At 38.6% G+C, this 15908-nt stretch overlaps 1 protein-coding gene across 1 annotated transcript; it reads left to right on the plus strand.

The window, feature by feature from the left end:
* Nucleotides 1-935: 935 nt before the first annotated feature.
* LOC126721987 (uncharacterized) lies at nucleotides 936-15535 on the plus strand. Its single transcript, XM_050425125.1, has 8 exons — nucleotides 936-1136; nucleotides 10311-10405; nucleotides 10593-10631; nucleotides 12733-13005; nucleotides 13137-14557; nucleotides 14698-14902; nucleotides 15052-15230; nucleotides 15330-15535. The coding sequence occupies exons 1-8, from the start codon at nucleotides 936-938 to the stop codon at nucleotides 15533-15535; spliced, it is 2619 nt and encodes an 872-aa protein (XP_050281082.1).
* Nucleotides 15536-15908: the final 373 nt, after the last annotated feature.

A 15908-nucleotide genomic window follows, 5' to 3' on the forward strand; every position in this document is an offset into this window, starting at 1 on the left:
GTACACTCCTAATGTATGATTCTTGATATTGTCTCTCGGTTGGCTCTCGATGTATGTATGAACATTGCCTCTTGGTAGGCCTTAGATGTATGTATGAGCATTGCCTCTTGGTAGGACTTAGATGTACGACTTTAGTAGCACTTAGCATTGATGAGCCTCTGGCACCACTGTTGTTATCCTGGAATTGTTTCATTTGCATTGCACCTAATTTTCATAGGTTTACTAATAAAATCTTATATTGATTAACCCGCTGAGGGATATGGAAAAGGGAGAGACTGCATGAAATGAAAATGCCCTCGTATAGGTTTTATGCGATTCTTGACATGAGAGGAAAGGTTTCTAGCGGGGTGGACCCATTCTTGAGCATATTGACTAATAGAAAGTGGACTGAATCGCTCAAAATAAACTGCCCCAGCGTAGGATTTTATGCGGTTATGGATTGGCGAACTAGCTTGACACGGGTTTGAGCTCGTACTGGACGAGGGTTTCTTGACAACCCTAATGATGATCATCGATTTCCCCAATGGGATTTTGGACTCGCTGTATGGTAGAATGCACAGATTAACTCGACTATTGACTAAACCAACCAGTGCTTCGAGAAAGGTTCCTTCAAGGAATTACATGCGGGAAATGACTTCCACTACTTTCATACCATGCTGGATGGATTGTTATCAACGACCGGAAACGGCCTTGGCACTATCTTGCTATACATCTTTGTAACAGGGGCTAAACCGATCCTTGAACTAGGCGAATCAGGCTTTGAAAATGAGGTTCAAGATATTCTGAGATGACGGATGAGACATGTAAAAATAAACTACCCAAGGTAGGTTTTGTGCAGTCTCGGTTGTGCGAAAAATCTCTTGATAGACCGGTTTGCGGCTAAACCGACCGTGCACCACTGTTAGGGCCAAATGATGGATAAGGAGAGAGCCATAATGGAGATTAGTCGTGTCGAGGTGTGCAGCAAAGCTGATGATTTAGCATTAAGGGCAGTGGAGGATAGATCCTCCATCCATTCCTCTTTGAGCTTGGAGTATGGGCCGACTAACGAGCATAGTGAGCCACAGTTGGCGTTTCGTCATCTCCAGGCTGAAATAGCCGAAAAGGAGGAGGCATTGAGGGTTTCTACTGTTGAGGTTGGCACCTTACAGGCTTTACTTGACACAAAGAGATAGAGCTCTACCTTAAGTCCCACTTTAGAGAGGGAGCTTGTCTGGCTTCGACATGCATACAGCAGACTTAGCGAGATTGCAGGAGATTTGGGCTTTGATGCAGTAGGGTTGAAAGGACTGAAGGATTGCCCCATTGTCGACTTTTTGGGTTCCTTGATTTGTTGAATTCTGGATTGAATGCTTTGGGAAAGATCCCCTCTTTGAAATGGTGACACTTTTAGTCATAGCTACACAAGAACCGCCTGGATGTTGAGTTCTATGTGGTCTTGATGAATTGTGCATGCCTGGCACCTATTCTGGCTCTCATGAGGAGATATTTCTTCTTCTCCTAGTGGACATCTCGAATTGCACTAGATAAAAGGGAATACGATCCATGTTAAGAAAATATTAAAAATAAAGCTACCCCAATATCAGGATCAAGACTCAGGCTAACCTTTGGGCATTGAAGGTCATGTTCGGAGTAATGACTTGGGCATCCATTGAGAGAGGGAGCTTGTCCGACTTCGACATGCATACAGCAAACTTAGTGAGGTTGCCAGAGATTTAGGCTTTGATGCAGCAGGGTTGAAAGGACTTAAGGAATGCCCCATTGTTGGCTTTTTGGGTTCCTTGATTCGTTGAATTCTAGATTCAATGCTTTGGGATTGATCCCCTCTTTGAAATGTTGACACTATTGGTCATAGCTACACAAGAACTGCCTGGATGTTGAGTTCTTTGTGGTCTTGATGAATTGTGCATGCTTGGCACCTATTCTAGCTCTCATGAGGAGATATTTCTTCTTCTCCTAGTGGACATCTCGAATTGCACTAGATAAAAGGGAATACGGTCCATGGTTAGAAAATATAATAAATAAAGCTGTCCCAGTATTTAAACCAAGACTGGGCCAACCTTTGGGCATTGAAGGTAATGTTTTGAGTAATGAGTACAGCATCCTCTGAGAGAGGGAGCTTGTCCGGCTTCGACATGCATACAGTAGACTTAGTGAGGTTGCCAGAGATTTGGGCTTTGATGCAGCAAGGTTGAAAGGACTGAAGGATTGCCCAATTGCCGGCTTTTTATGTTCCTTGATTCTTTGAATTATAGATTCAATGGTTTGGGAAAGATTCCCTCTTTGAAATGTTGACACTCTTGGTCATAGCTACACAAGAACTACCTGGATGTTGAGTTCTATGTGGTCTTGATGAATTGTGCATGCTTGGCACCTATTCTGGCTCTCACGAGGAGAGATTTCTTCTTCTCCTAGTGGATATCTCGAACTGCACTAAATAAAAGGGAATACAGTCCATGGTTTGAAAATATCAAAAATAAAACTGCCACAGTATCAAGATCAAGACTCGGGCTAACCTTTGGGCATTGAAGGTCATGTTTAGGGTAATGACTTGGGCATCCATAGAGAAAGGGAGCTTGTCCGGCTTCGACATGCATACAGCAGACTTAGCGAGGTTGCCAGAGATTTGGGCTTTGATGCAGCAGGGTTGAAAGGACTGAAGGAATGCCCCATTGCCAGATTTTTGGGTTCCTTGATTTGTTGAATTCTAGGTTCAATGCTTTGGGAAAGATCCCCTCTTTGAAATGTTGACACTATTGGTCATAGCTACACAAGAACCGCCTGGATGTTGAGTTCTATGTGGTCTTGATGAATTGTGCATGCCTGGCACCTATTCTGGCTCTCATGAGGAGATATTTCTTCTTCTCCTAGTGGACATCTCGAATTGCACTAGATAAAAGGGAATACGATCCATGTTAAGAAAATATTAAAAATAAAGCTACCCCAATATCAGGATCAAGACTGGGCTAACCTTTGGGCATTGAAGGTCATGTTCGGAGTAATGACTTGGGCATCCATTGAGAGAGGGAGCTTGTCCGGCTTCGACATGCATATAGCAAACTTAGTGAGGTTGCCAGAGATTTGGGCTTTGATGCAGCAGGATTGAAAGGACTTAAGGAATGCCCCATTGCCAGCTTTTTGGGTTCCTTGATTCGTTGAATTCTAGATTCAATGCTTTGGGAATGATCCCCTCTTTGAAATGTTGACACTATTGGTCATAGCTACACAAGAACTACCTAGATGTTGAGTTCTTTGTGGTCTTGATGAATTGTGCATGCTTGGCACCTACTCTGGCTCTCATGAGGAGATATTTCTTCTTCTCCTAGTGGACATCTCGAATTGCACTAGATAAAAGGGAATACGGTCCATGGTTAGAAAATATAATAAATAAAGTTGTCCCAGTATTTAGACCAAGACTGGGCCAACCTTTGGGCATTGAAGGTCATGTTTTGAGTAATGAGTTCGGCATCCTTTGAGAGAGGGAGCTTGTTCGGCTTCGACATGCACACAGTAGACTTAGTGAGGTTGCTAGAGATTTGGGCTTTGATGCAGCAGGGTTGAAAGGACTAAAGGATTGCCCAATTGCCGGCTTTTTATGTTCCTTGATTCATTGAATTCTAGATTCAATGGTTTGGGAAAGATCCCCTCTTTGAAATGTTGACACTCTTGGTCATAGCTACACAAGAATTGCCTGGATGTTGAGTTCTATGTGGTCTTGATGAATTGTGCATGCTTTGCACCTATTCTGGCTCTCATAAGGAGATATTTCTTCTTCTCCTAGTGGACATCTCGAATTGCACTAGATAAAAGGCAATACAGTCCATGGTTTGAAATATCAAAAATAAAACTGCCACAGTATCAAGATCAAGACTCAGGCTAACCTTTGGGCATTGAAGGTCATGTTCGGAGTAATGACTTGGGCATCCATTGAGAGAGGGAGCTTGTCCGACTTCGACATGCATACAGCAAACTTAGTGAGGTTGCCAGAGATTTAGGCTTTGATGCAGCAGGGTTGAAAGGACTTAAGGAATGCCCCATTGTTGGCTTTTTGGGTTCCTTGATTCGTTGAATTCTAGATTCAATGCTTTGGGATTGATCCCCTCTTTGAAATGTTGACACTATTGGTCATAGCTACACAAGAACTGCCTGGATGTTGAGTTCTTTGTGGTCTTGATGAATTGTGCATGCTTGGCACCTATTCTAGCTCTCATGAGGAGATATTTCTTCTTCTCCTAGTGGACATCTCGAATTGCACTAGATAAAAGGGAATACGGTCCATGGTTAGAAAATATAATAAATAAAGCTGTCCCAGTATTTAAACCAAGACTGGGCCAACCTTTGGGCATTGAAGGTAATGTTTTGAGTAATGAGTACAGCATCCTCTGAGAGAGGGAGCTTGTCCGGCTTCGACATGCATACAGTAGACTTAGTGAGGTTGCCAGAGATTTGGGCTTTGATGCAGCAAGGTTGAAAGGACTGAAGGATTGCCCAATTGCCGGCTTTTTATGTTCCTTGATTCTTTGAATTATAGATTCAATGGTTTGGGAAAGATTCCCTCTTTGAAATGTTGACACTCTTGGTCATAGCTACACAAGAACTACCTGGATGTTGAGTTCTATGTGGTCTTGATGAATTGTGCATGCTTGGCACCTATTATGGCTCTCATAAGGAGATATTTCTTCTTCTTCTAGTGGACATCTCGAATTGCACTGGATAAAAGGGAATACGGTCCATGGTTAGAAAATATAAAAAATAAAGCTGCCCCAGTATCAGGATCAAGACTTGGCCAACCTTTGGGCATTGAAGGTCATGTTTTGAGTAATGACTTAGGCATCCATTAAGAGAGGGAGCTTGTCCAGCTTCAACATGCATACAGCAAACTTAGCGAGGTTGTCAGAGATTTGGGCTTTGATGCAGCATGGTTGAAAGGACTGAAGGAATGCCCCATTGCCGGCTTTTTGGGTTCCTTGATTCGTTGAATTCTAGATTCAATGCTTTGGGAAAGATCCCCTCTTTGAAATGTTGACACTATTGGTCATAGCTACACAAGAACCGCCTGGATGTTGAGTTTTGTGTGGTTTTGATGAATTACGCATGCTTGGTACCTATTCTGGCTCTCATGAGAAGAGATTTCTTCTTTTCCTTATGGATATCTCTAATTGCACTAGATAAAAGGGAATGCGGTCCATGGTTTGAAAATATCAGAAATAAAACTACCTCAATATCAAGATCAAGATTGGGGCTAACCTTTGGGCATCGAAGGTCATGTTTGGAGTAATGACTTAGGCATCCTCTGCTGGGATGAGTTCGAGAGGCTCGAAAAGTGTTTAACGCAATGATGCTCGAATGGTATTTAAAACCTAGGGTTGAGCAAATGAATCTTTTGGGTTCAGGTTTTGTTTTTTTGAAGATGCCTAGTAGTGATTGAGAGAGGCTTGCATAAGTTGTTGCAATCTTAAAACCCTTTTTTTGGAAATTCCTTAGGAAAAAGTGAATAACCCTCAAGGATATGCTGAACTTGAAAAGTTTGGAGGATTTGGAATCCTTGTCATTTGAAATCTTTAAGGGTCATCATTTTTCCCTTGTATTTTAGTTGGTTTTGAAAACCAAGTTCAAAAATTTTGGAAATTCATTCATGATCACGAAAATCTGGTTGAATGCATGTACCACAAGAGAGGCTTAACAAGGCCATGTTTCTTATGTGGTTTATGAGTGTATATGCTCGATGGCTACCATTTACCCTAAATAAGGAACATGTTTGCAACAAGGACTTTTAGCGAAGTGTTTGTGCTTATCTAATGCATGGGTGTCCCCTCTTTTTGATCTCATGAAGGGAGAACCTGAATGATTAGTTTGGCTTTTTGTACTCTTCGGGTTTGAGGTAGGGGTTGGGAGAGAACCCTACCCTTTTTAAGGCATGGCGCCTTGGCATATGCGGATGATTTCCTTCATCAATGATTGACCAAATGTTCAATGTCCCACTACCAACCGATCCTCAGTGATCAGTGAGGTCTTTCGTTAGGTTATAACTTGGCCTTAGGATTAAATGGGTGCTTGAAATGAAGGATATCAGGCTAAAAAATTTCACATGTGGGTGATTATTTGGCACAAGCTCCATAGACTAAGTAGTCGCTATCAATTAGGAAGGACTTTTTTAGGACTGTAATGTAAGGATATGGTTTTCCTAGGCTTACGGGAGGATATTTTTGGCTATGAAATTCTTTGAAATGTTTCCTAAAGTCAAGGATTACACTTTATCGAGAACCATTTTGGTTGCCATGCTTGGCTATATTCTCAATTTGAGTCCATCTTTTGAACTTTGCCCATTTTCATCTTTTTGGGGCTTTCATTTAATTTTCTTTAGCCAATGTCTCTTGACTATTTCGGGCTGAATTTTTTTTTCTTTTGCCCTCTCTTTGCTTAGGGCTTCATTTGACTTGATTGGCCTATGACTTTGTCATTTGATTGATTTGGGCTCTTTACTTTTATTCTTTTCCAATAGGGACTCATTTGATGGACTCAAATATTGGAGGTCACCTAGCTTGAGATTCTTGTAACCATCTAACCCACCCTAGTGTGGGGGGTACTCCTTGACTGGGTTAAACAAGAAAAGAATTCAACAGGCTCAACTGGGCTAGCAAGGGATATTTCTTTGCAAGCGAGACAGTAGTGAAATGAATGTCTTTCTCTGTTATCCTAAGTGCTTACTGTGAGAGACCTCGATGAAAAGCATCCCTCAAAAAAGAGATTCGGGTACCTTTTAGGGCACTTCTCTTTTTGGGTAAGTGGTGTGGAGTCGCCACTTATTTTTCTTTATACAAAAAAATAAGAAAAAATACTAATTACAAAATACATGACTGAATAGTTCCATTCATTGATTGAATAAAATTACATATCTGAAAGAAAATTAAAAAGTTACATAGCTTTAGGTCCTAGTTACATTCTACCAAAAATACATGGCTTGTTGTCTTAGTTACATTCTACCCAAAACAAACAAAGACAAGGCTAGATCTACTTAACCAAAAGCCTAAATCCGGAGGTTAGATTACGGAATGGAAAGGTGTTAGGCACCCATTCCACCTAGACAAAGTCTGGTCTTCTAGACTCTTGTGACCAATGTACTTTCTTATGCATGTCATGTGAATGAAAAATTAAATCACACAAATTTATTTATGAATGAAGTCTCTTCTTTTGTTTTAAAAAAAAAAAAATTAGATCTGTTTTTATTGATTAAAAAAATGATTTTGACTTGTCAAAATATCAGATCTGTTTTGTAGTATTAAAAAAAATTGTTTTTTGATGATAAAAATTCAAATCTGTTTTGTTATATTTAAAAGAATGATTTTTTGATGACAAAAATTCAAATCTGTTTTGCTAAGTATTTTAAAAAAGATTTTTAAAGAAGAGAGTTCCACTCATAATCTAAATTTATGCAATCATGAATTAAAATAAACACAAACACAGTAATACATAATCTCTTTCTTTATTTCAACAATTTTCATGTATTAAGAAAATCAGATTTGCATCTTAAGAAAGATGCAAATCAGTTTTGATTTGAGAAAAAATTATATCTGCATCTCATAAAGATGCAGATCTCTTTTTGTTTGAGAAAACTCAGATCTACATCTAAGGAAGATGTAGATCTATTTTTATATTGAGAAAAACTCAGACCTACATCTTATTAAGATGCAGATCTGTTTTTGTATTGAAAAAATTCAGATCTACATCTTATAAAGATGCAGATTTGTTTTGTTTTAAGAAAAATAATTGTTCACATGCAGATTTATTGACATTCAAGAAAAAGATTATAACAATCACATAAAAAACAATCATGTTTTAACAAAACAACAATTTACAATTCATGTTATGGATATTTGAAAAAGAAAGAGATATAACATGCATCATCACATCACAAGAAAAAGGGTGAAGGAAACAACTATTGCATGAGCACTCTTTATTCTTGAGAGGATGTTTTAGGGTTCAAAGAAATTTTTTCAATTCTCTTTGAAACCTAAAAATCCTAATTTAAGCAGCAACACTCAAAGAGGGGATTAGAAAATATGGGTGGTTTGAGAGTAAAAAACGTATGCCTCTCAGAGCGTAGAAAAAAAGGTGCTGAATTATGAGGTTCAGACTCTATTTATAGAATCCATAAGACTCTAAAAAATAGGTACAGACGATTAGGGTTTGAATCTGGATGCATCCTTTTGCGAAAAGATCGAAAAGGGTATGCATAATCATCACTCGAAGGCCGTTGGGCCAAAGCCCACATAAGGGAAATTCAGCCCTTTTAGAGTGCCGTTCAGCACTCCAAAAGTGCTTAATTGGCCTATGGCTCCAATTGTACTTTCGTGTTCCGGTGCCGTTTGGACTCCTCTTCTAGGATTTGTTGGTCGATCCTTGTACCTAGACGCGTTTTCATCCTTCGCATATGATTTTTCATCTCTTTTTTGGATAATTCAAGATATTTAAGGACAATTATCTTGTAGATAAATATCATAAAATAAATCTTGATAAAGTTCAGATTATCCACAGTTTTAGTGTTATCCAATCATCCCTTTTATTCCCATGCATGCATCCCTATTTTAAACAAAAATTATCAACCAATCACAAGATTATTTAATTAATTTTAATCGTTTAACCAATCATAATTAATTTAAATTGATCATGTGTGGTCGATTCTACCTAGACACAATGCATGTTAACCGTGCAAACTTGATCATGCGATATCTTTCGATTCGATAGTCCAATTTGATAACCAGAAACACCATTGCAACCATTAGAATCTCAAGATCATTTTTATGATATGCAATGAATGAATTAATGCATGTAATGCAAAGACAAAATGATGCATGTAATGCAAGAACAAATTGATGCATGTAATGCAATTATGATTTTTGGGGTACATGGATTGGTCATTCAAGTCATTCTCCTTGATTAAATTATGAGTGCAAAATTGAGTGTCTACACTTACTTCTTAGCCTAAGGAGCTTAAGTGCCAAATTATAAATTTGGGTAATTTTTGAAAAGGGGCTATCAAGTGATATAATTGTTTGGATAGCTGGAACAAATGCCTCCATCATTTCAAATCCAACCAGTTGGTCAATAAAATTTGTACATATGGTCATTCACTGATTTAAGGTCCACACCAATTTGGGGTAAGACCCCCCCAAAGGGTGATTGTCAATATGAGAATTGAATATGGCACTTTGTAAAAGGTGAATATTTCGTGAATGCAAGGTTGTTGAGATAGGATATCATGATGTGACTTGCCACTCTTAGAAGATGCATGCATTTCAAAACACAGATTTTCATGATTTGATCTTTTGATTCGAACCTTTATGCTTTGATTTTATTTTGGAAAATCATTTTTTGAAAAATATAGACAAGATTGCAACAAACCTAAGCCAACCAAGATGAGAGAAGGTTTTGTTGGGATAGTGTCTAGGACAAGGTGGCAAGGCCAAACTTGGGTTCCAATGTTTCCGATGGATGACATTCCCAATATCCAGAAGCGCTTAGATAGATCCACTCAGGGGATGAGGGTATCCTCCTTGCAAAGATGCCTTAGATGATTGACTCCATGCTTGGCATACATCTTGGAGATGAAGATTTTCTGATCTGGGGTGAAGATTCTTGTGAAGCACAAGTAGCAAGCTTCATTTTCATGTGAATCGTTGAGATGACTTGTCAAGGCAACATGCCACATTAGGGACCTAAGAAAGGCAATATGAGAATGACAAGAAGGGATGTTAATGCAATTCCCTAATATTTTGATGGGGCATTGTCGCCCAAATATTGAGCAAGTGAATGGCTTTCTGATTGTATCATCACAAATATTCATATTTTTTGTCGATGCTATTCATTGAAGAATGCAATGCGAGTGACGTCCCATTGGCTTGATTAAAGCACATTCATTGTATCACTGAAGTAGTTGAAGTTAATTTCTCATGCATCCGAGAATTGTCAAGTGAATCACCATAGCTGAGGTGGTCCCAATATCATTGGGAATGTTCCTGAAAAGGAAATGGACAAAGTTAGACAAAGACTTGGGTCATGGCAAGATTCGATAAAATTGGAGACATTTTGCATTTCTCCCTGAATGAAGGCTTGGTTTGCCTTTTTCTATTATCAATTCGGAAGTCAGGCTTCCAAGGAATGCTTCAAGCAAGCTACAAGATCTTTTGATGGTCTTGAAAAGAAATTGCGACTTTGGCTTGAGCGCACCAAAAGGCTTGGCCTTCTTCTAGTCCATATGGACGTCTTGTGGATCACTGATCTCACCAATGGCTCTTTTAATGCCTTAATAGAATTGGCTGCTGCTCATGTTTGAGATAGGGAATCTGGGACCCTTGGTGGCTTCCTTGAAGGAAATCAGTCAACATTACTGGAGTAGAGAACTCAGGTTGTACTTCTCTTGCTTGATATATGATGAACCAAAGCCAGTTCCTGAATAGGGAATTTAAAAGAACTGAGGTTAGTAGGGAATCTTGGCCTTGAAAGGATCTGACAAAGTTGGAAATACCTAGGCCCTCCTTTAATAGAGTGGCCTTATGCATCCTTTTAATTTTCCATTCTTATGTTCAATATAGGTGTCTCATGCTGATTGATTGGGATGCTGCATCCACAAGGTAACCCAAAGTAGGTTTATTGCAATCTTCAACTCCTTGGAATGAGTTCTTGAATGAGCTATTCATGGCTTGTGTATTTAGAAATGGTTCCACAAGTTTCTGTCATGGCCTCAACTGAGGTGATTTTGAAGAACATGGATGACCCATCAGTCTCATAGAGGCAACCCTATGTGAGATTTGCACAGGAACTCATGACGCTTTTGTGGCCATTGGCTTCATCCCTTTTTTTTACACGGGAGAAGAATTGAGAAAAATTCTGCCCCTATATGGCATTTTTTCGGTTCTTTAGCCATCTGAAGGGCCTCTTAAAGATTCCTATGCTAAGATGAATCATCACTGCTTGGTCTTTCTAAGCCTAGCACTGGCAATACATTCCCTTTAAAGGAGATCTTGATCCCAAAAAAGTTTTTGGACTTGGTTGAGCTTAAACATCCTCCCTATTCTCAGGGTTTTCTTGAAAATTTCATGCAAATGGTTAATAACATCAACTAGATCTTGGGAATGAAATCGGGGTACCTTAAGAAGCACTATAAGCAAAGATTGGCTACATATCGGCTTGATCTCAGGAGCCCACCATCGGGTCTTAATTTCCACACTTGGAAGTAGTGTTAGAGAAATTTCACAGTTTTTCTTGAAACAGTACTAACTCATCTATCTTCTACTACCTTAGGTTCAAAGTGACCTCTTGGTTGAGACCATGGTTTTAAAAACCGGACCGGACCGGCCCGTCCGACTGGTTTAACCGGGAACCAGCCTTCAATCCGGTCCGGTTATGTTAAAAAACCGAAATTAACATAAAAACCGCGAAACAGTAAAAACCGGCCAGTTCAACCGGAAAACCGGAAACCGGCGTGGTTCAACCGGTTACTGACCGGTTATTTATTTTTTGTCCTTTCCCAGCCTAAAACGATGTAGTTTTGTTGTTTTAGCCTAAAACAACAAAACTACGTCGTTTTTGGCTAAAATCCTAACCTTAAAGACCTAACAATCTCACTTTCATTTCGTCATTTTCACTATCTCAGACTCTCAGTATCTCTGCCTTGCCCTCTTCGCCTCACCCAAGCTCAAACTCATTGAACTCGCCACTCACAGCCTCTCTTCCTCGCCGCTCACAGCCTCTCTGCCTCGCCGCTCACAGCTCGCCCTCTCCACCTCACTCTCTCCGCCTCACTGCCTCGCCGCTCGCCCTCTCCGCCTCACTGCCTCTGTACCTCGCCTTCTCTGCCTCGCCCTCTCCCCCTCACTCTCTCTGCCTCTGTACCTCGCCGCTCACACTCTCTGCCCTTTGCCTCGCCCTCTCCGCCTCACTCAAGCTCACACTCTCTTCCTCTCTGCCTCGCCCTCTCCGCCTCAAACATTTTTCTTCCTCTCCGCCTCACTCAAGCTCACACTATCATCCTCACGGGTTTGAAGTACTGGGTTTTTTTTTTTTTTTTTTTTTTTGGGTTTTTTCCTTCTCATCCTCACGGGTTCTCAATCTCGCCCTCGCCCTCTAATGTGCTCTGCTCTCTGCTTCTCGACTTCATCAGGTAACATTCTTTTCTTTTGATTTTGATTTTGATAATTTTCTTTTCTCAGTTCTTTTTTTTTTTTTTTTTTTTTTCATTTCTCTCGGCTTCATCTCAGGTTCTCCATTCCTTGACTTCACTGGACTTCACTGGGTAAGTGCCTAAGTGGTAACATTCTCAGGTTCTTTTTTTTTTTTTTTTTTTTTTTTTTTTCCATTTCTCTTGACTTCATCTCAGATTCTCCATTCATGTTCTCGGCTTCATCTTAGGTTCTCTGTTCTGTGACTTCACTGGTAAGTGGTTACTTCTATCTTTCAATTATTAGTTTACAGAGTATTTTACAGAGTATATTGTGGATTTGATTTACAGAGTATTACTATTTGTGAAATATAAATTACAAAGTATTTTACAGAGTGTGTTGTGGATTTTGTGTATGATCAATGATGTGGATTTGATTTACATAGAATTATTGTTTGTGAAATATTGTTTACAGAGTATTTGTATTTTACTGAGTATGTTAGGGATTTTGTGTATGTTGTGGATTTGATGATTTGATTTACAGCATATTATTGTTTGTGAAATATTGTTTACAGTCTGAAATTGTTGAGTGAAATGGAGTCCGCCTCTGTGCCATCTAATGAACGTGCTTCTACAACCGGGTCTAATGCTAATTCTTCATCTGTGAGGGCGAAATGTGATCCTGCATGGGATCATGTAACTGAAGAGTTGAAAGACGGAAAAAGTAGTTATAGGTGTATACATTGTGGGAAAACTTATAAAGGAGGGGGCATTAATCGAATGAAAAGACATCTAGCTGGAATTAAAGGTGATGTGGCTGCATGTATGGGTGTACCTTATGATGTTAGGTTTCAAATGGTTGAGAATTTGAAGGAAATTTCAAAATCTAAAGAACAAACAAAAAGGATCAAGAAGCATCTAATTAGTCGCCATTAGAGGATTCACCAGAATTTGAAGATGTCCAAGAAATTACTCCTAGAGGTAGGGGGTTAGGTAGGGGAAATAGAAGTAGTCCTAGTAATTTTCCACCAAGATCCAATCTTGGCAAGAGAAAGGTTGGTGACATTGGTAATTACTTCGCTCCTAGAACAACACCGGGAGCTCAACCTTCTATTAAAAGTGTGCTTGCTGGCAAAGAAAAGAAGCGGAGGGTTGATATGGCTGTAGCAAGATGGATGTATGATGCTTGCATTCCAATTAATGCTGTGAATTCTAGTTATTATCAACCTATGTTCAATGCTGTAGCTTCTTATGCTCCTGGATATAAAGGCCCAAATTATCATGCCCTTCGAGTGCCTTTGTTGAGAGAAGCAAAAAGAGAAGTCCAATTGATTGTTGATTCTCATCGTTCATATTGGGTTGACACTGGTTGTACAATAATGGCTGTCGGGTGGACTGATACTAGGCATAGAACATTGATTAATTTTCTTGTCTATTGTCCTAAAGGTATTATTTTTATACGTTCTATTAATACTTCTGACTTGGTTAAGGATGCTATTAATTTAAGTAACTTGTTTGATGAAATTGTTAATTGGGTTGGTCCTGCAAATATAGTACATTTGGTCACTGACAATGCTGCAAATTATGTAGTTGCTGGAAGAATTTTGTGTGGAAAATATAGGAACATTAGTTGGTCACCTTGTGCAGCACGTTGTCTAAACCTAATTTTTAAAGAGATTGGGAAGATGGATCATGTAGCTAAACTTACAAAGCGTGCATCCAAGATCATTGTGTTCATCTATAACCATGTGGCTTTGCAAGCTTGGTTGAGGACTAGAAAAAATTGGACGGAAATTGTGCATCTAGGGCCAACTAGGTTTGCTACTACTTTCATTGCCTTAGGGAGTCTTAAGGAACATAAACATGACTTACAAGCATTGGTGACTAGCAAATTTTATGTTGAATCAAGATATGCAAAAGATAAGAAAGCAAAGGCAGTGGTGAAAATCATTCTTGATAATCAATTTTGGAATGATTGTCATGTAATTGTGCATATTATGTCACCATTGATTCGTTTATTACGCATTGTTGATTCTGATGAAAAACCAGCTGTGGGTTATGTATATGATGGCATGTATAAAGTAATTGATGGAATTAAAAAAAATTTCAAGGACAAGAAGAGACTATGGGAGCCTTATGTTAATATTATCAAGGATCGTTGGGATAATCAATTCTATAGAGATATTCATGCTGCTGCTTATTGGTTGAATCCTGCATTCCAATATGACACATCCACTCTTAATAAGAGGCTAGAGACACAATCTGCTGTGACAGATGTTATTGAATCAAAAGTTTCAGTTGGTCGGTTGAAGTTGGTGGAGGAATTAAGGCTATTTCGAGAGCGTGAACAAACTTTTGGAACCCAACTTGCTCAAGAATCAGCCAAGACATCTCAGCCGGGTAAGATAATGTTTACTTTAACTAATAATAAAATGAAAATATGTTTTAAAGATCATAGCTCTTTTTTATATTTTTGGGATAAGTATAGTTGTGTTTATTGATTCATTGTATTTTTGTTTTGTGTTTTATATGGAACTTAGATGAGTGGTGGAAGTTGTTTGGATCTTGCGCTCCAACCTTACAAAAGTTTGCAATTCAGATCCTTAGCCAAACAGCTACCTCTTCGGGATGTGAGCGGAATTGGAGTGCTTTTGAACAAATACATACCAAAAGAAGAAATAGATTGGAGCATCAACGACTTAATGATCTTGTGTTTGTTCATTATAACTACCAATTGAAAGAAAGGTATATATTATATAATTTCTTTGTTTCAATGTTTTTGTGGGGAAATATGAGTGATTCACTGATTTGGTCAAATGGGTTCTTTGTGATTGTTAAATATAAGTGATTTGGTTACTAATTAAATTATTAATTATGTTCATCTTATGATATAGAGTCAAAAGGAAGAAGTTCAATTTTGATCCTATTGATTATGCAAGTATCGATAAAACTGAATTTTGGGTAGTGGAAGATGAGAAACCTCCATTTCTTGATCATGAGGAGATAGAAAATGCATTATATGAAGAGGGAGCCTATCCAATTGAAGAAGGGTCTTCTAGCCATGTACAAAAAGGTTAGCTTATAACAATTCTTTGCCTAGTTGCATATTTTAATTAGACTATTTATTATTTATGAGAAATGATATTGTTCTTTGGTTTTGGAATTTGTATAGATATGGACAATGAAGTGATTGAGGATGATGATGATGACATTAATTTGGAATCATTTGGTGATGAAGATGATGCTCCTCTTGGATTTAGAGATAAAAATCATCCTATTCATGTTGAAGATGAAGATGAGGATGATGATAATGATGCTAGTGGTGGAGCATTTGGTTCACATGATGATATTGATTTCAATTTTCTTCATAACAAATGAGGCTTGGGTCTTAAAACTTAGTAGTTTTTTTGAAACTTTATAACTTATTTGCTATTTGGATGTAATGAACTTATTTGTTATTTGTCATTTGTCATTTGGATGTAAATGTAATGACTAATGAACTTATTGTTGTGGAATTTATGTGTATCTTTTTATTAGAAGACAAAGCTATAGATGAGTTGAGTTTGTTTGGATGTCCTACATTTTTTGTGGTTGGGGTTGGATGGTAACTTGGGTGGATTTGAAGCAAAGCAGGGAGAATGATAAGCCAAATCACCATTTTGTATAAATTGTTGAGTTTGTTGAATAGAATATGAATGTGTATCTGTTGAATAGAATAGAATATGAATGATAAGCCAAGTCACCATTTTGT

The sequence above is a fragment of the Quercus robur genome, chromosome 4 (assembly GCF_932294415.1).
Source record: "Quercus robur chromosome 4, dhQueRobu3.1, whole genome shotgun sequence".
Lineage (NCBI taxonomy): Eukaryota > Viridiplantae > Streptophyta > Magnoliopsida > Fagales > Fagaceae > Quercus > Quercus robur.

What these genes read in the sequence shown, in the direction of transcription:
- LOC126721987 (XM_050425125.1), top strand. Translation starts at nt 936, where the DNA reads ATGGAGATTAGTCGTGTCGAGGTGTGCAGCAAAGCTGATGATTTAGCA. An exon ending in TGAGGGTTTCTACTGTTGAG is followed by an intron (nt 1,137 to 10,310) that starts GTTGGCACCTTA and finishes ATGCCTTAATAG; the next exon opens with AATTGGCTGCTGCTCATGTT. An exon ending in TACTGGAGTAGAGAACTCAG is followed by an intron (nt 10,406 to 10,592) that starts GTTGTACTTCTC and finishes TGTTCAATATAG; the next exon opens with GTGTCTCATGCTGATTGATT.